At 41.1% G+C, this 25252-nt stretch overlaps 1 protein-coding gene across 1 annotated transcript in view; it reads right to left on the bottom strand.

The window, feature by feature from the left end:
• Positions 1-12846, bottom strand: part of DEF6 (DEF6 guanine nucleotide exchange factor) — a 97701-nt gene extending 84855 nt beyond the window's left edge. Inside the window, exon 1 of the mRNA XM_075266399.1 lies at positions 12677-12846. Coding sequence (XP_075122500.1) covers positions 12677-12772 — 96 coding nt within the window. The 5' untranslated portion in view covers positions 12773-12846. The remainder of the gene's footprint in view (positions 1-12676) is intronic.
• Between the last annotated feature and the right edge of the window lie 12406 nt (positions 12847-25252).

The following is a 25252-nucleotide window of genomic DNA, read 5'->3' as shown; positions in this document are numbered from 1 at the left end:
GAAGCCACAGAGATCTTATGTAGAAGCTGTTGGATCTGTGTGTAGTAGAGGCGGATTCTTTCACAGTCCCACCAAATGTGTAAATAGGTACTGTTATTTCTGTGGCAGAGCCAGCACTTGGGGAACAAGTCAAGTGACTATTTGTGAACTTGCACAGTCTTCTTGTACCATTTGGTAAGCAACTTTTAGGAAGATTCTTGGAGTCAAACACACCATAGCATGCTTATAAATGAAGGTAACATCTTCAGATGACAGGGCAGTTTGCAGTTCAACTTCTTACACTCATATGTAAGAGGGTGGGAGTTGTTCAAACTGACGTATGAGGTCGGAGTGAAAAACAGACAAAGGTTTATTCAGGTGGAATTTCTGCAAGAATTATTTTATCCAACCAGGAGGAGGCAAGTGAGAATGTTGTGGATTTCAGCACTCCCAGGTACAAGGCTCTAAGCAATTGATACGTGAGAAAATATGTTTAGGCAAGGCCTAGTACAGTTGTAAATTCAGAAAAAGATGGGAAGACTCCATCTTTGAGGATGGAATCATATGGTAAATGGCAAATTTGTTTTGGTACCATGATGATGACATCTAAGAACTGTGCTGTTGAGAGAAGTCCTGTAGCAACATAAGCTTAGTACGTGACTGGTGGGTGGTAATGAAGGTGTAGCATTCATCGTCACGAGGTGCATACTACTGTGGTCAGAATGTTAATCTCTAATGCTTGTTTTGCGAGTTTCTGTGGGAGCCACAAGGTCACTGTGAGAGGCAGAACCAAAGTTGAATAATCCACCGGCACATGTAGTCTGGTTGAGCATAGCGCGAACCAGTCGAGTGCCCTAAAGAGTTGTACTGCATTACCGTCACACATTTATTTTTTTTTTCATGTGTATATACACAGTCCTGCAGCCTGCACTAATCTAGGAATCTAGGAGAAGCCACATAGTGGAGGAGTTGCTTCGCTATATACTGCAGCAAGTATCCTGTTCCTTGCCAACTACCAAGAGGGCAGCATTGTCACCAACACCCTGCATTTGTCTCATCTGGTGGATCACTGAATTATTAACTTGTATAGTGGCTTAAAAGATGTGCTGCTCATGGCCAGAAAAGTCTCTGTACATTTTAGTCATTCTTATGTTGCAAAAAACACCCTGCTTGATCCGCAGCGACAAAGCATTCTGCCTAAAGGCTGTATGCTCAGCTGTTCACAATGACAAGCAGAGGGATAATACTGGATGGCAGTGCAAGGAAGGAAAATGCTCATTCTTTCAGGCGGATTCGCCTCGCCATTTATTTGGGCCTAATCCGGAGCGGAGTGCGTGACTGGATGCCGGTGCGCTGCACCAGCATCCAGTCGCAGCTACCCATATTTTGTGTGAACATACCCTTAGGCTGTATTCACACAGAGTAACGCCAGCCGTTTTTTGTGTGCTTTTTGTGCAAAAAGCACACAAAAAACGGCTGGCGTTACTCTGTGTAAATACAGCCTAAAGGGATAGTTCTCTTAGATACAGCAGCTCCATCAGGCTTCAATGAAGCCGTCAGTTTCAAACCCTTTTTATCTATTCACTAGCACAAATTTTAAGTTATGGGGTATATTTATGTGTATTTTATTTGTTTTTGTTTCATTTTTTTTTTCTTGTCTTGTTTATTTAGACAGGGTCTTTCTTGTACTCTACATCTGAAGTTGTAAATTGGCGTTTTGACTGACTGATAGCTGGCAGATGTCTTTATGGATGGCTGGCAGATGGATTTATGGCCTTTTTTTGTAGTTTTCATATTTAATAAAATTTAGAGACTTTTATATTATAATTCAAACTATTATATTATATTTTATATTAGTGTATTATTTTAAAGTTTTGTGTATTATTCTTCACCTTTCACTTGTTTTTGGGATGTCTTCAATTGTCTTCATGTGTTGACAGCCAATTGTATAGCAGTGCTCTGTTGCATGCCGGCCGCTAGGTACAATACTTTGCATGCGCGATGATCCATGCTGGTGATACTTCCTGGCGTCTGACTTGAGCGCTGTGTGCACGGAGGACTTTAAAACATGGCGTTACGGTGAACTTTGAAGTGTTATCAATTTATGGTATGTTTGCCCCTATATATACCTCATATATTTCTCATTATTGCTATCTCCTGACAAAGCTCTTGGAGTGAAATGTTGAGGTGTTTGTACTCCACTTGGTTATCTGACTGTCATTATGGCCACTACCATTTAACATTATTGTTCTGGTTAAGCACTTGGCTCCACATTGTATTTTTTTTCTTTGTGGGACTGTATATATACTTTTTTTTTTGTATTGCACTGTTTATATTAATACTGTGGGGGAGTGGCTATTTTCATGCCCATATTAGTGGTTCTGCAGATTTTAATACATTTACTGTATGGTTATATATTACATAGCTGCACTATACCATTCATCTTTTATGAATTGTATATTTATCTTGTCCTGGTGACAATGTATACTGTGTATTTCCCCAGTCAGAGGACTGAGAGCTAGTAGATGGGTCCCTTTTTACAGTCTCCTGCTAATTAAAAACACCTGGCAAAATGGAGGAGTGTTGGTACCAAGGCAAAACAAAAAAAAAAATGGTGAAGGAAGAGACTTACCATGTATATCCAAAAAGAGAAGAGACATGGCCCGCACATCCCAGTCTTATTCATTGATTTACTGGTTCTCAGCAACGTACCGCACCTAGTAGAGTAGCGACCCAATATAAAGAGGTCGCCGTGAAGTGGCTAGTGAGCTTATACATCTTGATCAATATGTATATTAAGAACCTCAAGTTCAGTATTGTAGAATTGGCTGAGAATCACTAGATTAATGTATAAGACTGGGATGTGCCAGCCATGTCTTTTTCTCTTTTTGGATAGTGACCTGTTACATAGACCCGCCTTAAGATCAGTTCTCACTGCTTTTAGCCACCTCTTCTTACCCTTCTTTTCCCCATCTTATAAACACCCCACTCCCTCTTCTTCACACTCTGTTCCTCCACCGTCAACTCTACTGGCCCTCTTCCCTCAGTCTCTCTCTTCACAATGGGAGACATCTCTGTGTCATCCTTTAATATTAAAGGCTTAAACACACCTGAAAAACGCACCCGATCTTGTAGGACTCACAAACGTTAAGTCCACATACAGTGTTGGCCAAAAGTATTGGCACCCCTGAAGTCAGATAATACTCATTTTCTTCCAGAAAATGATTGCAATCACAAATTATTTGGTATTATTATCTTCATTTAATTTGTCTTCAATGGAAAACCACAAAAATAATTGTCAAAAAGCCAAATTGGATATAATTCCACACCAAACATAAAAAAGGGGGTGGACAAAAGTATTGGCACTGTTTGAAAAATCATGTGATGCTTCTCTAATTTGTGTAATTAACAGCACCTGTTACTTACCTGAGGCACCTAACAGGTGGTGGCAATAACTAAATCACACTTGCAGCCAGTTGAAATGGGTTAAAGTTGACTCAACCTCTGTCCTGTGTCCTTGTGTGTACCACATTGAGCATGGAGAAAAGAAAGAAGACCAAAGAACTGTCTGAGGACTTGAGAAGCAAAATTGTGAGGAAGCATGAGCAATCTCAAGGCTACAAGTCCATCTCCAAAGACTTGAATGTTCCTGTGTCTACCATGTGCAGTGTGATCAAGAAGTTTAAAGCCCATGGCACTGTGGCTAACCTCCCTAGATGTGGATGGAAAAGAAAAATTGACGAGAGATTTCAACGCAAGATTGTGCAGATGGTGGATAAAGAACCTCGACTAACATCCAAACAAGTTCAAGCTGCCCTGCAGTCCGAGGGTACAACAGTGTCAACCCGTACTATCCGTCGGCATCTGAATGAAAAGGGACTGTATGGTAGGATACTCAGGAAGACCCCACTTCTTACCCAGAGACATAAAAAAGCCAGGCTGGAGTTTGCCAAAACTTACCTGAGAAAGCCAAAAATGTTTTGGAAGAATGTTCTCTGATCAGATGAGACAAAAGTAGAGCTTTTTGGGAAAAGGCATCAACATAGAGTTTACAGGAAAAAAAGAGGCCTTCAAAGCAAAGAACACAGTCCCTACAGTCAAACATGGCGGAGGTTCCATGATGCTTTGGGGTTGCTTTGCTGCCTCTGGCACTGGACTGCTTGACCGTGTGCATGGCATTATAAAGTCTGAAGACTACCAACAAATTTTGCAGCATAATGTAGGGCCCAGTGTGAGAAAGCTGGGTCTCCCTCAGAGGTCATGGGTCTTCCAGCAGGAGAATGACCCAAAACACACTTCAAAAAGCACTAGAAAATGGTTTGAGAGAAAGCACTGGAGACTTCTAAAGTGGCCAGCAATGAGTCCAGACCTGAATCCCATAGAACACCTGTGGAGCGATCTCAAAATGGTTGTTTGGAGAAGGCACCCTTCAAATCTCAGGGACCTGGAGCAGTTTGCCAAAGAAGAATGGTCTAAAATTCCAGCAGAGCATTGTAAGAAACTCATTGATGGTTACCGGAAGCGTTTGTTCGCAATTATTTTATCTAAAGGTTGTGCTACCAAGTATTAGGCTGAGGGTGCCAATACTTTTGTCTGGCCCATTTTTGGAGTTTTGTGTAAAATGATCAATGATTTGACTTTATTTTCATTCTCTTTTGTGTTTTTTCATTGCAAGCAAAATAAATGAAGATATTAATACCAAAGAGTTTGTGCTTGCAATCATTTTCTGGAAGAAAATGAGTATTATTTGACAGAATTGCAGGGGTGCCAATACTTTTGGCCAACACTGTATTATGCCTGCAGAAAACCCACTTCCTTGCCTCGCACATGCCTGTCATTAAAAATTGCTACTATCCAATAAGGACCCATAGCAGTGGCTCACAAGGGAAACTAAGAGAGTAGCCTTCTTCTTCCATAAAATCCTACTGGTCAAAATACTTAATTCCTTTAGATCCTGACGCTCGATACCTAGTCATCATATGCAAAATCTATGGCATTACTTACACTATAATAAACCTTTAAACACCCAACTCAGGCCAGATACCCTTCTTCATTTCTATTCCGACCACTCTCCAATCCTTTACAGTCACCTCGACTCAACTCCTCTATTGGCAAGACAAAAGTTACTTATAAGACCCTCAACAAATTCAGAAAACTTCTATATTCCATGCTGCTCTGTGATGCCTGGTCTATCCTTTACCCAGACTAGAGTGATTACTTATTTTACTGACAGATTTGACTATATATTACTCCTACATTCCGTTTTACGGCAAGGAACCGCAACCAAAATAGGCAATGACCCTTTCTCGGACCACTCCCCAGTTGCATGTTCTGCTAGACTATTACAACACCTCAACTCCTGGAGACTCGATGAATCACTCTTGCATGATGTTCAATGTTTGAATGAACTCAAACAGTCGATTCATAACTTTGAACAGGACCACTTACAGGACACCAATTCCCCCTTCCCTCACATCTAATAGGAGGCTCTGAAGTGTGTACTAAGCGTAGCCTCGATAAAACACGGAGCCAGACTCTGGAGGCTCAACACCAGAAAACCCTTCAATGCTTAAGTCTCACTCCGTTGACAACCACTGAATTGGGCAACAAGTTGGGCCATCTCCTAAGCCAAGTAGTTTAGGAGCATCACTCAGCTGCTCACACTATGTCCATTAAACAGCCTTCTGGCAACATTTCTCATCTCACTCCTGACATCGCTCTAGTGATAGGAGGGGGACGCTTGATTTATTTAGAGGTCAGAGGCTCTTGATAATTCAGGCATACTATGAGTCAATCAGTGCCTTAAGGCTAAGGCACTACATTGCGGAAGATTTTGCTGCGTTTTTTTATGCCAAAGTCAGGAGTGGCTTGAAAAGGTATGAAAAATATAAAAAAGCAGCAAATCTGCATTAAAAAACAATTTGCTTCTGTAACGTGAGCCGCAGCCAAAAGGCGCTGCAAAAAAGACGTCGGCGGTTTATGTGTATGACGTTCTTGCAATGTGAGGCCCTGGCCTCAAAGAGGTTTTCTCATCTCAGGATTTCAGCTATGCTCCTGCCTTTTCTCCCCTTCACTACCTAGTATTCAGCTCATTCCAGCTCGCAGCTCACACTTGCTCTAAACCCTCTGGATTTACATACACAAATAAGAGACACTTATGCCAAAGGCAGTGAGAGAGAAGACATGAGAATACAGACATCCAGGAGTCATCATCCAAACTTGTGAGCAGGACTATAACCTAGACAACCATCTGTAAACAATGAATAAACAATAAATAAATATAAAAATGTAGTTCTATCTGAAAAAGCTCGAGCTAGACAGATAAATGCAACATATACGGTAAAACACTTAAAGGAGTATTCCCATGTACATCATCATATCTATACTTGTAGATAATTAAAAGTTAAACATTTTTGCAAATATAAGTAATTAAAAATTCTGCAAAGTTTTAAAGATTTTCTCTAACTTTCTTAGTGGTGACAGTCTGTTATCTTGATCGGTTGCCATGGATATGACCACTAATGCAGAAACTTTCTATGGTCTGGGACTTGTCAGGAACCCAGCTATGACTTTCTTACTGTAGCCAGGTTATCAGGCAGGGACACTACGTGTATCAGAAGATATCCCGGCCACTATAAGGAAATCATGGCTGATTTTCTGACCTTAGAAAGTTCCTGCATTAGTGGTCATATCCATGGCAACCGATCAAGATAACAGACTGACACCACTAAGAAAGTTAGAGAAAATCTTTAAAACTCTGCAGAATTTCTAATTACTTATATTTGCAAAAATGTTTAACTTTTAATTATCTACACATTTAAAAATAATTATGTAGATGGGTATACTCCTTTAAGTTCATTTCAACTAAAAGTCTCAATATGGTTCTTAAGATGGGAATACAACTTTTATTAAGACTGGTGTTTCATATGCCTTAAATCTTAATTAACCCGCCTCCATGTGTGTCTCAAGGCTTAGGGCCTGTTCACACAGAGTAAACGCGCGTGCATTTTGGCAAAATACACGCGTAATAATAAGACTCTCATTGACTTCAATGACATTTTTTTACATGTGTAAAAAAAAACACGTCAAAATACACATGTAAAATGTCATTGAAGTCAATGGGAGTCTTATTTTTACAAGTGTATTTTTTACATGTGTATTTTGCCAAAATACACGCACGTTTACTCCATGTAAATGGGCCCCAGGGTGCAATTACGGATTATTTTCATTACAATAGTTCTAAGACTGTTAATCACTGTTGCAATTTTGTGTGTATATCATAAAATGTGCTTGAGGCTGATGCGCCACGTTGCAGAAAGGCAGCTTTTTTGTTGTTGCGGTTTTCTGAGCCAAAGCCAGGAGTTTATTGAGCAAAGGTAGAAGTATAAGAAGTTTCCTACATATTTCCCATTCCTTTTGTAGTCATTCTTGGCTTTGGCTGAAGCTAAGGCTCCTTGAAGAAGTCTGCAGCGAAAAAGTGTTGTGGCTAAAACCACGTTGAAAATGCGTCTCTGTTTTCCTCTGCAGACTTTTTGCTTCAATTATACCTATAGAAAAACCGCTGACGTTTCTGTGGGTGTAATTGACATTCTGTGATTCCCAAAAAACGCAACAGTTTTGGAAATCACAGCATTTCAGTTGCGCTTATTTTTCTGCTAATTGTGGATGGGATTCATTAGAACTAGGACTGTAAGATGCTGCAACGAAACCACGTTTTTTACGCCACGTGGAAAGCCCTAGCCCAAAACACATGTATCATCATTGGTTATGGCAAATGCAAACTCTTTGCATGTATTTCTCAAAATGCATTTTGGATGTTTAACACAAACGAAAACACTTATGTCTGATGGCACTATAAGTCAAAACTAATGGGTCAGACTGCACAAGGCAGAGATAAACAGCGATAACAGACACTAAAACATCTTGAAGAGTTATGTTTCCCCACCCCCACCACTTCCACCCTCTATTTCCTGCTTTGCTGAGGTTTCCTGCAGCATAAGAAAGATAGACACTAGATAAACGTTATTATATCTGTCAATTCTTCAGTTGCACACATTGAAGATGTTGCACTACAGTAAAAGAGTGTGAACAAAGAATAGTCATTTTTACCCCTTAAGGACACTGCCAAAAATCACCCTAATGATACAGTCCTGTTTTCTATTACATGTTTCGCTGTATGTTGTAATAACTTTGCAACACTTTAACTTACTCAGGAAATTTTGTGAGTTTTTTCATGACACATTGCACTTCATGTTGGTGATGAACTTTGGTTGATACTTTATGGATTTATTTATGAAAAAATTGGAAATTTAGTAATATTTTATCTAAATGTGAAATGCTCTGTTTTTCAGAAAAATGGTCATACCACCAAAAATAATTAATTAAACAGAGAAATGTTAGATAATATTTATGTTGGCATCATCCTTTAATCGCTCTTAAATTTATTTTGGACCTGAGCCTAGGTTCACATCTGCGCTCAGGTTACCATTGGGGGATCCGCTTGCGGACCCCCTGAAGGGAAACCTAATCCACATAAAAAATCAGTTACCTTAAGAACATATGGACCCCATATACTATAATGGGGTCTGCCCAGTTTCTGTTCAGTTTCTGTCCAAGAAGGGCAAAAGCAGCGCTTTTCTCACCATTATTCTCACTACACTATTATGTCCCATAGTGGTCCCTGTGCACACTATTATGCCCCATAGAGGACCCTACACACAGTATTATGCCCCATAGTGGCCCCTGCACACAGTATTGTGCCTCATAGTGGCCCCTGCGCATACTATTATGCCACATAGTGGCCCCTGCACACAGTTATATGCCTCTTAATGGCCCCTGCACACAGTATTATGCCCCATAGCAGCCCCTTCACACAGTATTATGTCTCATTGTGAATCACCCATGAACAGCCGTTAGCGTGAGCAATGATTGATAAGTAAATAAGGCCCGTTACCTGCTGGAGTTACTCCATCAGGTAATGGCCAATTTAAAAAAAACACATCAGCCGAACCCTAGTGTCCCGGGCCCTGTTACAGCTGCTACTGCTAATACCCCAGTAAAAAATTGCACATGGCTGCACACTGAAGGACTTCCACTGGGCTTTTAAAGAGAGGATTTTGCCAGAAAAGTCATTTTGGAAACTACATTCTTAAAGGGGGCACAAGATTTTTTTTTTTTAGAAAGGTCGGTTAGTGTTAGTAATGAGTTAATAAGTACACCCATATACCTTTAGCAGTGTTTGGAGTGATATCTTGGTGTCTCTGGTTGCTGCTAGAATTCTCTGTGTTTGTTTACATGGTGCTACACTATTTCCCTCTCATTCAGCCCCATCCTCTCTCACTCTATTACACTGCCCCTCCCTGTCTCACTAGCCTAACCCCCTCCCACCCTGATTCCTAGCCCCTCCCACTAGCAATTACTAGCACCCTCCCCATCTCCCTGGCTAACCTATTCAACCCACTGCTAGGAGACATGAAGAAGGGAGGAGCCGTCCCCGGATACAGGAAGGCTTGGTAAGTATTGATGTGACTTGGAGGAGGGGGAAGAGTGATGGTGACGTTCAGAAGCAGTGAAACGGAACGTCACCGGATTATCAGAAATTGCCCCTGGTGTGGTCACATGACCGCTCCAGGGATATGGGTAATCATAGATTTTTTTAATTGAAGTAAATTAGAAGTTAGGAGGGGGGGGAGTTTAGTTTAATGGTTAATTATCAGTTTATCCTGACAACCCATTTGAGGAAATTATAAAGGGGTATAGTAAACATTTTGACCCCACAGCCATGTAGTTTTTTTTTTTTGTTTTTTTTTTACATGTTCCAAGCCAGATGACTATTACATATATTTTTACAGAACATTTTGTTGATTTTGCCATTTATGCAAGAACAGCTATACTTCCTTCCCATATTTCTACAAACACATCTCCTCTTGTTATATTTGCTTCTAACATCTTCTGTCTTGTGAAACACCATTTCTCTACTAGATACAAATGTACAGTTTAACAGAAGATCTTGGTTACAGTCTAATCTTACTTCTAAACTAAAAAAATTAAGTAGAAGCTGCAGCTAACCAGATGATCACAGTGTAAACCTTACAAAGTGCACAATGGTCTAGAAACATGTGGGATTGTTTGGCAGGATTCTACCAATTAAATTAGTTGTCCCTACAGTCTGACATGGGTGACTGGTATATTCTACATAATGACTGTTACACCTAAGTTTTAAGGCTTTGAGAACAGTTAAACTGTAAAGGATTTTACAGAGCATGCACACTTGTACTTTTAATGTTATCCAATAGTTTCTTGTTATTGCAGCCCACTTATGGCCATAGACCCTAGATCACATTCCATAGTATAGGTGATTTATTCTGAAATCAGTTGTAAATACAGTTGGCTTATGCCCCACCACTGGAACTTATTACCGTGATAGAGCCTGAGCTCACCGAAGTGTCCTCTGCTAGTAGGTCATTTCAATTCTGCATAAAGTGATTTTAGTGCATTCTGTGTCATGTTGCTTTTTATTTCTACTAGTGAAGGCCAACAAACATCTGCATGAAGTACATTACACAGCATATGAGATATATGATCATGGTTAGATCTCACAAAGAATTCACTAAACTGCAACATAAAATCATCCAACTTGTACAATAGGCCTAAGATGGTTGCCTTGAGCTAGAAGGACTTTTTATTTTTTTTTAAAGACAGGTTTATATAAATCACCTACACAATAGTATACAGAAGTTATAGATAGTGTATCCTGCCACTGCTAGTTTTGGAAAATGACCTGCACATCCCTAGCCGGCCAAGCTATCTCCACAATGAAATTAAACCTACATGTCTTTCCTTTAATGATCATTGCCTAATAAATAATGGTAAAAATCATAAAATATAGCATTTATGGAATTCATAATAAAAAGTAAAAAATTCATGCTATAAAATGACCTATAAATCAAAAAACACAATGAGAAGGAAGGATGGTCATAAGTATACAAAATCATAAGCATAGGGCAGCTCATAAATAATGGATATACATTCAGGCCTACAAAATACAATTCATATTCAAAATATTCACATGACCATTATTTTGATCGTGTGTTATAACAAGCCATAAAAATATAGGTCATGTTCAATTTTTGCCTTTTTTTCACAGTCCCCTCCATACACTCAAATGTATGGGGGATCTGTAAAAACTGGCGTAATCAAAAATGGTAATTTTTCACCTCAGTCATATGAATGTAACCCGATATCCACACAACACCGAAGTTTGGGTATTTTGACAGTTCGTTGTCATGGACCATTTTTGTCTATTTTCACGGATTCCATACTCATGTAATGGTTCATGTAATGTATGAGGGATTCTTGAAAACAGCCAAAATTGCTGTGAAAAATGGATGTCAGTTTTTAATGATCATTTTAAAAAACTGATGAATTTCATGGATTTTCTTTTTTGAACCAACCCATTCACCCGTTTATTGCGGATGTAAAATAGATGTCAATCTGTTTTACATCAGTTAAAAATGAGATATATTGGTTCTAAAAGACTGACATGCTCTGTTTAAAATGGTCAGTCAAAAAAAATGACATGTGAATAGACACATTGTTTTTAATGTGTTGTTAAAATGAACATAGCAAAATGTGACGGATGTTGCAAAAATGTGAATAAGGCCTTACTACTCCCTTTCACTTCAATAAAAGGTTCAGCTGAAATCCGCCGGTACAGGACCGTTCTTTTTTCTGTTAGTGGATTTTAATGAATTGGAGGCAAACTTTTTGTGGTGGATTCTGTCAGAAATGTTTTACTATAGGGCAGCACATGGCTCAGTGGTCAGCACTGCAGCCTTGCTCCGCTAGAGTCCTAAGTTTGAATCCAGCCAAGGATAACATCTGTAAGGAGATGGTATGTTCTCCCCATTTTGTGTGGGTTTCCTCCAGGTACTTCGGTTTCTTCCCACACTGCAAACACATATTGATAGGGAATGTAGATTGTGAGCCCTATATGGAATACTGATTGGCAATGTCTGGAAAGTGCTGTATGTTGGTGCTATACAAGTAAGCAAATTACTTTAGCGCTATTTGATCTTAACCTTACAGTCCACCCATGGTTTTCCTGCCTCAGAGATTGTAAGACATGTGAGACAGTAATTCATTCTAGAGACTGCTGGGAATCCTAGCTCATAAATTGCTGCAAATATCAAACTTTTCTCTGTGATATAGTATTTCAGTTTCCAAAACTGTAAGTGCAATGTAATTGCTAGCAGTAGGTTTAAAAGGAATTAAAAATATTAAGGAAAGTTTTATAGTCCATTCTCCCATACCCACAGGATAGGGAATAACTTGCAGATCAGGAGAGGTCTGGTCTCTGGAGGACAATGGAGGATTTTATTCTGAATGTACAGTGGTCAGACACTCATGTCATCTCTATTCATTTCAATGGGAGTCGTGAAGATAGGTGAAGTACAGCGCTTGGTTATCTGTTGCTCCCATTGAAAGGAAAGAGGCAGTGTTCAATCACTCTGTGACCATCTCTCCATTCAATACATGGAACAAAATTCTCCAGTTCTCCTAATCGATACAGCCATGAGCAGTCAGACCCCCATCATTTTGTAGCTTATTCCCTTTCCACAGCATGAAAACCCCCTTTAAAAAGATATTTATTCACAATCAGATTGCAGAGCTTAAAAGAAGAAAGGAAAGCACTCACCTTGAGCTGGGACTTGGAGACCTTGCCACTCTTCTCTGTATCCAGTGATGTGAAGGCATACCAGACAGATTTCAGGAGCTCTGTCCTCAGCGACATGCTGGGCTCTATCTGTACACCACACTTTTACACTCTGCTAAACTAGTTGGAAGTCTCCATGCTTTTATCACCGTAGAAGTTCAACCAATTTGTCCTAGAGATTCAGTTTATGTAGTGGTAACTAGTACTATATGTACCACACTAAGCCCTCACAAACTGGTACATATGTTTTTAAGCAATTTATGCTGCAAAGCTCAGTCCTGTTTAGCAACCCTCTCCCACTACCAGTCTCTCGTCATCCACGATTAGGAGTTATAGTTTATGGCTTTCTTGGTACATTCAACAGTCCCACATATTCCTCAGCCCTCTTATTGCACTTCAACAGCTCGGGGCAGTTTATCCGTATTTGCTGTTGTGCTCAGCTACACTCACTACTAGTTATGTGCTATTATATTGTGACCACAAATGTGTCTCTGACACAGACGTTGCTGAATCTACCACTTCCTGCTGACAAAGCCACCCAATGGCATCTAGCACTGTCTCCAGATTGTACTATATAAATTTAACATATATAGGCAAGTTACAGTTATCTAGCATGTTGTAGCTTGAACTATACAGGATTTACATTAGAATAATTCTCCAAGGCAAGGAATTGGGTTCCACACTGGTTAACATTTTCTTATTTATGCCTATTAACATGTGAGCAACTTAATAAATATAATATATATTGAAATTAAACTCTATATAAATTGTGCATTCATATTTCATGTACATTAGAAAAAAGTTCAGAAATTAAGGGAGCTCCTCTATATAAGGGTTGGTTCACATCTGCATTGGTATTCCATTCGGGGGAGTCTGTATGGGGACTCCCTGAATGGAATACCAAATGCATTTGCAAGCGTTTGCATTTGCATTAGACTATAATGGGGTCTGTGTGCTTGCCGCACGCTGCCCGCACAAATCATGCGGACAGGAAAGTAGATTGTAAACTACTTTCCTGTCCACATGTTCTGTGTGGAGATCTGGTGGTAAGCACGTGGACCCCATTATAGTCTATGGGGATCCGTGTGCTTTTACTCCATAGTGCTTGCAATTGCGTTTGGTTTTTCATTCGGGGGGAGTCCCTATGCAGACCCCCCTGAACAGAATACCAACGGAGATGTGAACCAACCCTAAAAGGCTACACTCAGTGTACACTTCATCCTTCTCAGCTTTTCTTTTAAAACACACTTCGTTTAAATTAACCTTGCAACCATGAATAAATAATATCAGTTCAACCATGAAAATCTTTTACTGGCCAGAGTTCAGCCACAGCTTTATTCAACAATAATAACTGTGTTATGAAGCCTCGCCAGATTTAATGCAATTAATTATAAATGTTATAATTATTATCAGGGTCAACTAATTGTTATTTGTGGCCAATTCCAGCCTGAATCACAAACAATACAACAATCTAATCCTCTGGTGTGTGGAACTGTGTGCAGATGCGCATAACTAATCCTCTGGTGTGTGGAACTGTGTGCAATTGCGCGTATCTAATCCTCCGGCGTGTGGAACTATGTGCAGACGTGCATATATAATCCTCCAGTGTGTGGTACTATGTGCAGATGTGCATACCTAATCCTCCGGTGTCTGGAACTGTGTGCAGATGCGGGTATCTAATCCTCTGGTGTGTGGAACTATGTGCAGACGTGCATATATAATCCTCCAGTGTGTGGTACTATGTGCAGATGTGCATACCTAATCCTCCGGTGTCTGGAACTGTGTGCAGATGCGGGTATCTAATCCTCTAGCGTGTGTAACTGTGTGCAGATGCGCATATCTAATCCTCCAGCATGTGGAACTGTGTGCAGACATGCATATCTAATCCTTCGGCGTGTGGTACTGTGTGCAGATGTACATATCTAATCCCCCGACGTGTGGTACTATGTGCAGACGTGCATATGTAATCCTCTGGCATTTGGAACTGTGTGCAGACGCACATATATAATCCTCTGGCATGTGATACTGTGTGCTGACCAGGGACGTAATTACCGCGGAGGCAGCGGAGGCAGCAGCCACAGGGCCTGGGCCATTAGGGGGCCTGGTGACAGCCGCTACCTCTGCATTTTTATTTTTTTAATAGGCTGTTTAATAGGCTTTATTTACTTGCCGATCCTGGCTGGGTCGGGATCAGTAAGTGACACCGCGGGCCCCACAAACACTATCATTATACTCGGGGGTCTTTGCAGACCCCCACGTATAATGATCGGCGGACCGGCAGAGGTAAGGGAACGTAAAAAACAGTGTTACTTACCTCTCCACGATCCTGGTCAGGCTTCCTTCCTACTTGTCTGACGTCTCTGACGTCACATGAACCTGGCCTGCTTCCCCGGTCATATGATGTCCGACATCATAGAAGAAGGACGGCAGCGGAGAAGACAGCGTAGGAGCCTGGGGACAGGTAAGAAACAGTAATTTTTTATGTTTTTATTCCCCTGGGTCTCCGATTATTATACTCTGGGGTCTGAAAAGACCCCAGAGTATAATAATTGTTTATGTTTGTCCACTATAGGCTATAATACTGTGTGCAGGGGCCACTATGGGGTACAATACTGTGTGCAGGGGCCACTAAGGGAAATAATACTGTGTGCAGGGGACACTATGGGGGATAATACTGTGTGCAGGGGCCACTAAGGGACATAATACTGTGTGCAGGGGCCACTAAGGGACATAATACTGTGTGCAGGGGCCACTAAGGGACATAATATTGTGTGCAGGGGCCACTATGGGGTATAATACTGTGTTCAGGGGCCACTAAGGGACATAATACTGTGTGCAGGGGACACTATGGGGTATAATACTGTGTGCAGGGGCCACTAATGGATATAATACTGTGTGCAGGGGCCACTAATGGACATAATACTGTGTGCAGGGCTTACCAAGGGACATAATAGAGTGCGGAGGAGGGGGTTGATCGAGGTCTTTGGCGTCACTGTCGGTTTGGTGGTGGGGCCATGTCAAAAGTTTGCCACGGGGCCCCGCCATTCCTAGTTACGCCACTGGTGCTGACCTGTGTATCTAATCCTCTAATGCGTGTATCTCAGTTTGGATATCAGTGTTGGATTGTACATGTGGAGTGACCGTGTGTATTGCAGTTGGCATATGAGTGAAAGACTTGCTAATCTTTGGTGCCTGTTTGAAGGTGTTTCTGTTGTGTTGCAGTGCCTGGGATCAAGCCACTTGATCTGGTATAGGTAGTGAGGTATTTCCCTTTAAGGTGAAGTAGATAATTTATGCCCACTCCCTGTTCTCTCTATTTTCACAATTTAGATACACTGAAGCACGGTGTGTAACAATTTATGCTTTAATTGTTTTTAAAGAAATTTAATAAAAGTTATGTTTTAATCTAAATATATTCTATGAGTGGATAGTGTCCTCCACTTTTCAGTTAATTTTTCTACATAGAATATATATATCTGTAATATTGTGAGATGAGGCCTCTTCTTAAACTTTCCCGGATACCTGAAATATCTGTGTGCCAAATTTGGTGAAGATGAAGATCGAGTTGTTTGGTCGCACGTAAAGAACAGAAAGACAGACAGAACTTCATTTTTATATGGTAATATGGAGAGATATGGATGGGACACCACTAGTTAGCCGCCAGCCAATTCACATAAACTAGCCTGTAGAATTTTCTTCCACTGCTTCCCCTATTTAAAGCAGCTAGTACAGGACACAAGCTGCCTCTGGACCTTCACATAGCAAAATTGGAGCACATAATACAGCAGTGTTAATGTGTGGTCCAGTGGTATCAGAACAGCCATAATAAGGCTCTATACACCTGACCATGTGCTTTGTCAGAGTGCCGATCTATGGCTCCATAAAGAAGCCCACATATTATTATGGGCCTGTGTTTGTGGCAGTGAGCCCAGGGCAAAAACTCAGGATAAGAGGATAAAGCCCTGTACCTGTCCGTTTTGTGGCCCAGGCCTCAGCACTAAGGGATCCAATGGACCGCTGAGCCCAATCACAGGCCCCAGCAGTGATGTCTGCAGCATGTGACCTCAGTTGCAAGACAGAAGAGGATGGAGGAAGGAGTGAGGATACCCAGGAGAGGTGAGGTAAGGTAAGTATAAGTGTTTGTTGTTTTTGATCACTACCCTTGGGCCTCCGATTAGTAAACTCTGGGGTCTGATGCCAGAGTATAATAATAGAACCAGCTTGGGGGGGGGGGGGTTCTTTGGAGCATATATTACTTTGGGGGGGCCACTGTGGAGCATATAATGCTGTGTAGGAGCCACTACAGAGCATATGATGCCGTGTGCGGGCCACTGTGGGCAGATAATGTTGTGTGGGGGTCACTGTGGAGTGGTACTATTAACAGTATCAGGCCCTGTTTACATGGTGGAACCGATTTTGCAGCAGATTTCGCACCTAAATCAGCAAAAGATTCCTCCCTCATTCTGCCTCCTATTGAAACTAATTGGAACAGGAAGCTGGAAAAAAAAGTGTGGATATTGCTGTAGATTCTGCAGTTGATTCAGAAGCTGCAGCTTGAGACTCCCCACTGGTTAGACTAATTCATTTGTGCCTAATCAGTGGTGGAAAGCCACAACAGAATACTGATGTTCTGCATTGTAAACTGGGGGCAGAAAATAAAGAAGAATACAAGGCAGATGTCCGCCTCAAATTTCTCTATATCTCGGACCTGCCTGGTGTGTTCCTTGGCCATCATGATGCTCTCTGCACTTTAAACCGAACCCTAAGACTATGACAGAGAAGGTGCATTTATACGGAGACTTACTTACTCCACAGGTGGATTCTATTTATCATCATCAGTCATTTAGGACAACATTGGATCATTCAGAGATCCTCACTGAACTGAATGGAGTGAGTTTGCTGCACTGACAGTAAAGGGGCCGAATAATTTTGCACGCCCCACTTTTCTTTTTTTTTTTGTTAAAAAAGTTTAAAATATCCAATAAATTTTGTTCCACTTCACAATTGTGTCCCACTTGTTGTTGATTCTTCCCCAATAAATTAAAATTTTCTATCTTTATGTTTGAAACCTGAAATGTGGCAAAAGGTTGAAAAGTTCAAGGGGGCCGAATACTTTTGCAAGGCACTGTATCTTTAGTAAATCAGTGAACTGTGCTCTCCTCATGTAATTAAAAATTCTGTGAAAACAATTAATGGGACTAGTCAACGATTAAAAAAATAACAGACTCAAATAGGAAACACATACAAGTGAAATAATTACTTTCTAACTACAAATGGATGCAAAACACATCAGCTTTTTATACAGTGGAAAAAGTGAAATGTTACATGGAGATGTGACTCCTATCTGTGACTCGGTTAACAAAAAGTCCTGCAAAACTTGCTCATAGAATATGGCAGCTGATTTCTGTTTGTATAAATCAATTAATAATCTTATTACACAAAATTTACAATAGCATTCAAAAATAATTTTGTTTGAAGTGCAAACAATTTTATTTATACAATATAAAATATTTAGAGCAGAAAATGGAGGAGACATGTCAATCAAAACTCTCAGGTGTTCTCCAAGTCTTCAAACATATTCTCCTACATTGATTTTCCATCTCTGTGGCATTACTATTCCAAACTCTTCACACATTGTTGAAATAAAAAAGAAAATGTAAACAATAGATACCACACCAATACCAAAAATAGAATTTTTGAATACTTAAAGGGGTATTCCCATCTCAAGGATCATATCTAATCTGCTAGTTTATGTATATTCAAGATTAAAAAAAAATAAAAAATACAATGCCTCTTCCTTTGCCTGCTATGTGAGATTATTCCTCTCATTTTTTACACAGAATTTCCTTGCTGCATGACCTGTAGTTGATTTTATCTATCACTATAGGACGAGTGATGGGTGACTTAGCTCACTGACCCCAAAAAAGAAGTGAGGAGCTGAGTTATGGAGAGCAAGCTTGTATTTCAGAACTGTTATCTCCTGGTTTTCTGCTATCAGGACACCTAATAGAATTTTGCTGATAAGGGCTCAGACAGGGGAGGTTCTTTGTAGGTTATCTCCGTAAGTAAACACATAGCTAACAGTGAGTTTATTGCCAACAGTGTTAATAATATTTGTAATTCACTCTAGTAATTTATAACACCCATGCTTCTAGTTGAGACAGACTACTGTTTATGAGATCATCATTTACCTGAGGAAGAAAGCAATGGGCTTTCAAAACGTATAGAAGAAATTAAGCTTTTGGTCTATCTTGAGCAGTGTACTTACAGCTGTGGTGTCACTTTTTTTTTTTTTTTTTTTTTACTAGCACTGGCATACACGTGGAGGACACTACTGGCCAGAGCTCCTCCACACTGCTGGAAAAGAGAGAATCCAGTAAGGAGAAGCCACTGCCTGCACTTGATGGTGTGGAGAGGCACGATTCAATACAGAGCCAGGCACTGATACTTCTTATTGACACATCGACACGTTGAAAGGATAGGTCTAACAGCAGTCATAAAAAAGACTTACATATTCAAGGTAATTGATATTATATATATTGTCTGGAACAGTTTCTGCCTTGAATGTTTTTTGTCTGGTGGCTATATTGATGTTCATTAAGTTTTCTACATGTGAATGTGAATTGTGCTTTGCATGTAGAGTATTCTGGCATAACTAGCAGCACAGGTGTCATGCCTGGTATCAGCACCTAGCAAACCCAGGCAAGTGCCAGGACCCCAAGGTGCTAGGAAGGCCCCTTGGCTGCTTGGGTGCTGACTGCCTCCCCCCAATTAAACCAAAGGTCCACACAGTTTGACAATTCCCTCCTCCTCCCAAAGTCTTGTACTGCAGGGGATGACAGGCTGAATAATTGCAATGGTCTGTGGCAGTCCAATGTAATCAATCCAGGTATGTGTTCTTTCCTCTCTCTGTGTACACATTTACATGTTCTATGTCTTACGGGCTTTATTTTTACGGCATTCACTCTGCAAACAAAATGACAAGTTACCTATATTCTATGTTTCAGTACAATTTTGAGGATAACAAATGTATATGATTTTATTTACATTTTAACCTCTTAACGAAAATCTAAAACTTTGCAAATATTTTTTATTCTAAAAGTTGCCATATTCTGACACCAATAACTTTTTTATAGCATTTTTATTTTATTTTATTTTATTTTATTTTTTTTGCAGGACCAGGAGTACTTTTTAGCTATACCATTTTGGGGAATGTGTATTGCTTTCATAACACTGTGGTTATTAAAAAAGGTATTGGTACTTTTGGCACTGAGGACAGGTGCCAAGTCCTGTTGGAAAATTAAAATTTCATCACCAAAAAGCTTGTTGGCAGAGGGAAGCATGAAGTGCTCTAGAATTTCCTGGTAGATGGCTGCATTGACTTTGGTCTTGATAAAACACAGTGGACCTACACCAGCAGCAGATGACATGGCTACCCAATCACTGATTGTGGAAACTTCACACTAGACCTCAAGCAGCTTGGATTGTGTACAACCTCTTCACTCTTCCTCCAGACTCTGGGACCACGATTTCCAAATAAAATGCTAAATTTACTTTCATCTGAAAACACCACCATTGACCACTAAGCAAAAGTCCGATTCTTTCACTACTTTGCCCAGGTAAAACGATTCTGGCGTTGTCTTTTGGTCATGAGTGGCCTGACACACGGAATGCAGTACTTGTAACCCACGTCCTGGATACGTCTGAGTGTGGTGGCTCTTAAAGCTCTGACTCCAGCAGCAGTCTATTCCTTGTGAATCTCCCCAAAATTTTTGAATGGCCTTCTCAAAAGAATCCTATCAAGGCTGCAGTTATCCTGGTTGCTTGTGCACCTTTTCTGAGATAATGACTTTTGGGTTTTCCTTGGCTGTAAGCCACCATAGACCCAGTATCCACCCACCGTACTATTACGGCAGATGTTGGGAAGTGTGTGTATGATATATACATATATATATATATATATATATAAACAAGACAGAACATGTACACACACAAAAGACTGAACATGTATACACACACATATACAGTTACATGTACCAGATTCAGCCCTCATTCTCCCTCCCATTGAAAAGATTAGAGCAAATGCTGAAAAAATAAGCAGACTACTCAATTTTGACGCTAATTCCACAGCTGATTCAGCCATGGATCCCATGCAGGGTCGGACTGGCCCACCGGGGAATCGGTGAATTCCCCGGTGGGCCCCGAGCCCTGACTGTACTAATGCAGATACATTGGTCAGGGGCCCCCAATCGAGCACCTGACCAAGGCATCTGCATTTGCCTCAACACAAACGGGCCCCCATTAGCTGATGCTGAAGCTGCACATAGTGTCCTCTCAATATATATGGAAAGTATATATCGGAGGGCACGTGTGCAGCATCAGCTATAATGGCTGCTCGCAATCCTCTCACTGACCTGCTGCAGCTATGGCTGCTTTCCTGTGAGGACCTGCTGTGTTGCCCGGACTTCCTCCCTCCCCCTCACAGTGAGTCATCTCTCACATCGGAGCGTGTGGGGAAGACTGGAAGCAGTCTGCTGTGATGGTTCACTCTTCTGGAAAATGTGAGTATATTATTTTGGTAAAATCTGTCTATTTAATATGTAGACATGTGCACATTTGTTTAAAGTTTGTGTCTTGTATATTGTGTGAGTACTGTATGTTTGTATACAGGTATGTATATACAGTATACTATAATGTGTAGGAGTGAGTGTATGTATATATGTGAGTATATATAGTATTCATACATTCATATACTGTAAGTATATATATGACATATATGGTATATGAATGTATATGTGTGTATATATGCTATAATAATGTACATATGGTATATGTATAAGGCCTGGTTCACATCTGCGTTTGGTAATCCGTTCGGGAAGTCCGCATAGGGGCCCCCCGAATGAACTACGAAAGCATTAGCAAGCGGTGTGCAGTGAAAGCACATGGACCCCATAGACTATAATGGAGTCTGTGTGCTTTCCGCGCAGTCTCTGTATGGAACATGCGGGCAGGAAAGTAGATCATGAAGTACTTTTCTGTCTGCATGTTCCGTGTGGACACCGCACGGAAAGCACACGGACTCTATTATAATTTATTATAATCTATCAAATGAGTTATCTTGCAGGACTGGGGGCAGTCCCCAGCACTCAAACAGCCTCTTCACTCGTCTTCTTCCGGGGGGGTGTCAAAATTCAACATGTGCACAAGTTAGCTCTTCCAGAGGGCCTCAAGCAGAGCTGACTTCACATGCAGGCAGCCATAGAACTACAAGAGCGTACTGTGCATAAAAAATATACTGCACAAAAAAATGGCCACCCGCATGTGAAGTCTGCTCTGCCCCAGGCCCGCTGGCAGAGCCGAATTGCGCATGTGTTGAATTTTGACACCCCGCCCCCGCACGCCGGAAGAAGACGTGTGAAGAGGCCGTTGCTGAAGAAGATGAAGGCGGAGCTGGAGAGTGTTCTCTTGCAGCATTGGGGATGCCCCCAGTGCTGTTTGAGCGCTGGGGCCCTAGTCCCCAGTGCTGCAACAGAACTCATTTGCATACTGACAAAAAACGGGATTTCAAGTGAACGGCGGTGCGGAGAAGACATCGAAAGGTAGGAGAAAAATAGCCTTTATTAAGGCTATTCTGACGTGTCAGTGAGAAAAAAAAATGAGTTTGAATGGCCCTTTAATTCTAAAAGTAACAATTCAACACACAGTCAATGAGGCACAATGACTGTGTGTGTTGGGGGGGGAGGGTGCGGGGTGCTCTGATACAGAATGGGAATTATTGGAACCTTGTGTTTACATACATGACATCAACATGAATTGATTGGACAGCACTTCTTTCAGAAACATATCACGGCAGACTGGGTTTAGAGACGAAAAGTGTAACATAAATGTTGTTAAAATTTATGAATAAAATGAGCCTCCTCTGGCTAGGATTCACTTGAAACAATTACATCAAATGGGTCATGGTTTCATACTCTGACACAAGTATAAAGAGAGTCGTAATTAGATGAGTGCACATTTACTTCATCTTCATAATCTCTGAAGATTTGTTTAGTTTAGGGTTCATCACAAACCTGAGCTGAAAGTGGCTTTAATCATAGCGCATGACACTCTCAAGGCTCCTAGGACTGTATCTAGTCCTATTTCAGCTCTCTAAGGCCTCGTTCACATGGTGTAACGTGCCGCGTGATGTGGCACGTGTACGCCGCGGGACCCTTTGCGTACCGTACACGCTCCCATTGATTTCAATGGGAGCGGGGATCGTATGCGCAGCGCTAGTTTGCGGCCATGCATTTATTCACGTCCGCAAACTAGCGCGGCGCATACGATCCCTGCTCCCATTGAAATCAATGGGAGCGTGTACGGCACGCAAAGGGTCCCGCGGCGTACACGTGCCACATCACGCGGCATGTTACACCGTGTGAACGAGGCTAAGGCAAATAAATGGTAAGCAGTGGGCACAACCTACTAGTTTAATCATATACTGCGCTACCATTTGCCTTTATGCATTTTTTAAATATTTAAACAGTTACAAAATTAGCTTGTTTTGGGGGAAGGTGTGTCACACATGGTGGTTATACTGGAAAAACAATGGTTTTATGGGATGGATATATATATATATATATATATATATATATATATATATTTAACAAAGGAGCGCACCATCATATTCAGTACATTGTGTTATTCTACCCAACTGCACTGAAACAAGCGTTAGGAGTACAAACTGGGAAAATGCCCAGGGCCACGTCTTCAAAGGGTCCTGGGTTCCGCAGCACCAGAATTTTGGTCTGGTGACTCGGATTGGAGAAAGCCTTTATTACAACTGTATTATTGTGCATGCCAATATTGTTGAAATCTATGCTAGAGAAAGGTGCTGCAAATGACTGCATAGAAGATGGGGCACAATGAAATCACTTATCATGGCTAAGGGGAACTATTTTATATAAGAGGGGGCTATTTATAAGGAGAAACTATTAATAATAAGACCAGTGGAGAGTTCTATTGTTAATAAGGAGGGACTATTATTATTATTAAGAGGGACTGATTTATAAGGGAGCACTATTATTCATAAGCAGGGACTATTACAGGGGAGCACTGTAACATCACATAAGGTAATTCAAAGATGCTCATTTGTACTGCGTATAGGCAAGAAGGGGGTTGTTATTACTGGGGGAAGAAAAGGGTATTATTAAATCACTATCTAAATGGAGTTTTCCAGCCACAAACTGATTTTTTATACTGATGTATCCACAGGACAGGACATCAGTATGTGATCTGTCGTATCTGTCTGTTGTTCTAGCAGCCTCCAGGTGCTGATAGCTGGTAGTGGACAACTTGCAGCACCACTACTACTGTAATAGGAGTCGCACAGCAGCGCCATCCACTGTATAGTGGTAGTTTTGGGTAAATGCAGCGTTGTACCTATTACTTGAACAGGAGCGGTGCACCATTCTGTCTATTAGCAGCATCTGGCACCCGGAAACTGATCTGTGTAGGGTTCAGGTGTCACATACTGGTGGACCTGTCCTGTGGATAGGTTATCAGTATAAAGAAAATTAATTTGGGGCTGTAAAAACCCTTGAATTGATCTGATGTTTATTAGGAAGAAGTACGTGTAGTGCACGACTATTGTCTTTGTTTGACTATGTAGTATAATGGAGGTAGTCACAGTGTGGAGGTAGTGTACTACCTGAGCCTTGTATAGAGGCCACTGTGGAGATCGCTGCCCAATACGTGTCCAGCTGTCACCAAACAAGAGGAAGATGAGACTCCACGGACTGTTATACCCCAATATATACCCCAGAATAAAACAGTGTTGTTAGTATGTCAGCATTTTGGGCCAGTTTTAATTTTGCCCAGGGCCACACTTTGTCTAAAACTGGCCCTGATTGCAGACCCAATATTTGTACCATTGTTGCTGACAACACTGAACAATTGTAGTTGTCAGACAGCTATCCAATGAGATACTTGCTACAGGATATAGTAGAGGAGCTTTTCCTCTGTGTGGCTGATACAGCCTTGTTACCAGTAAAACCATACTGCAACATTTCACCTTATACCCATGAAACAAGGGAAGGGAAATGGTAGCAATGGCTTGCTCTGGTGAAGATGGGGGCTGGAAAAGTTTCACAGAGGAGTATTCAGATGGGCCATGCTTGGTTTGGGAATTGGGTCTACAGAAATGTGGTGATGCTAGCACCTGTACTTGTAACATCCTGTCTATGGCTGGATCTAACAAAAATGGCTTCCAGTTCTGGACTGTAGCCACTCAGATCATTGACCCCGTGGGCTATGAAAGCCATATGTTGTTCTTGTCCATTACTGCAGCTCCATGTGTCTATGGTAGCATGCACCTTTTCCCAAACTGATATATCCAATGAATGGCTCACACAATTATCGACAGGAGGCTGTATTCCTCCTGTAACTGGCCCCCACCAAAAAAAAAAAAAAAAAAAAGCAGTGATCAGATGTCCTCAAAGTAAAAGATAAAAATTAAAGTAAAATTAGGGGCCACACGGTGGCTCAGTGGTTAGCACTGCAGCCTTGCAGCACTGGAGT

This window comes from Leptodactylus fuscus, chromosome 2 (genome assembly GCF_031893055.1).
Source record: "Leptodactylus fuscus isolate aLepFus1 chromosome 2, aLepFus1.hap2, whole genome shotgun sequence".
Taxonomy (NCBI): Eukaryota; Metazoa; Chordata; class Amphibia; order Anura; family Leptodactylidae; genus Leptodactylus; species Leptodactylus fuscus.
Note: the sequence above shows the minus strand (reverse complement) of the source record. Positions and strands in the feature narration are given on the sequence as shown.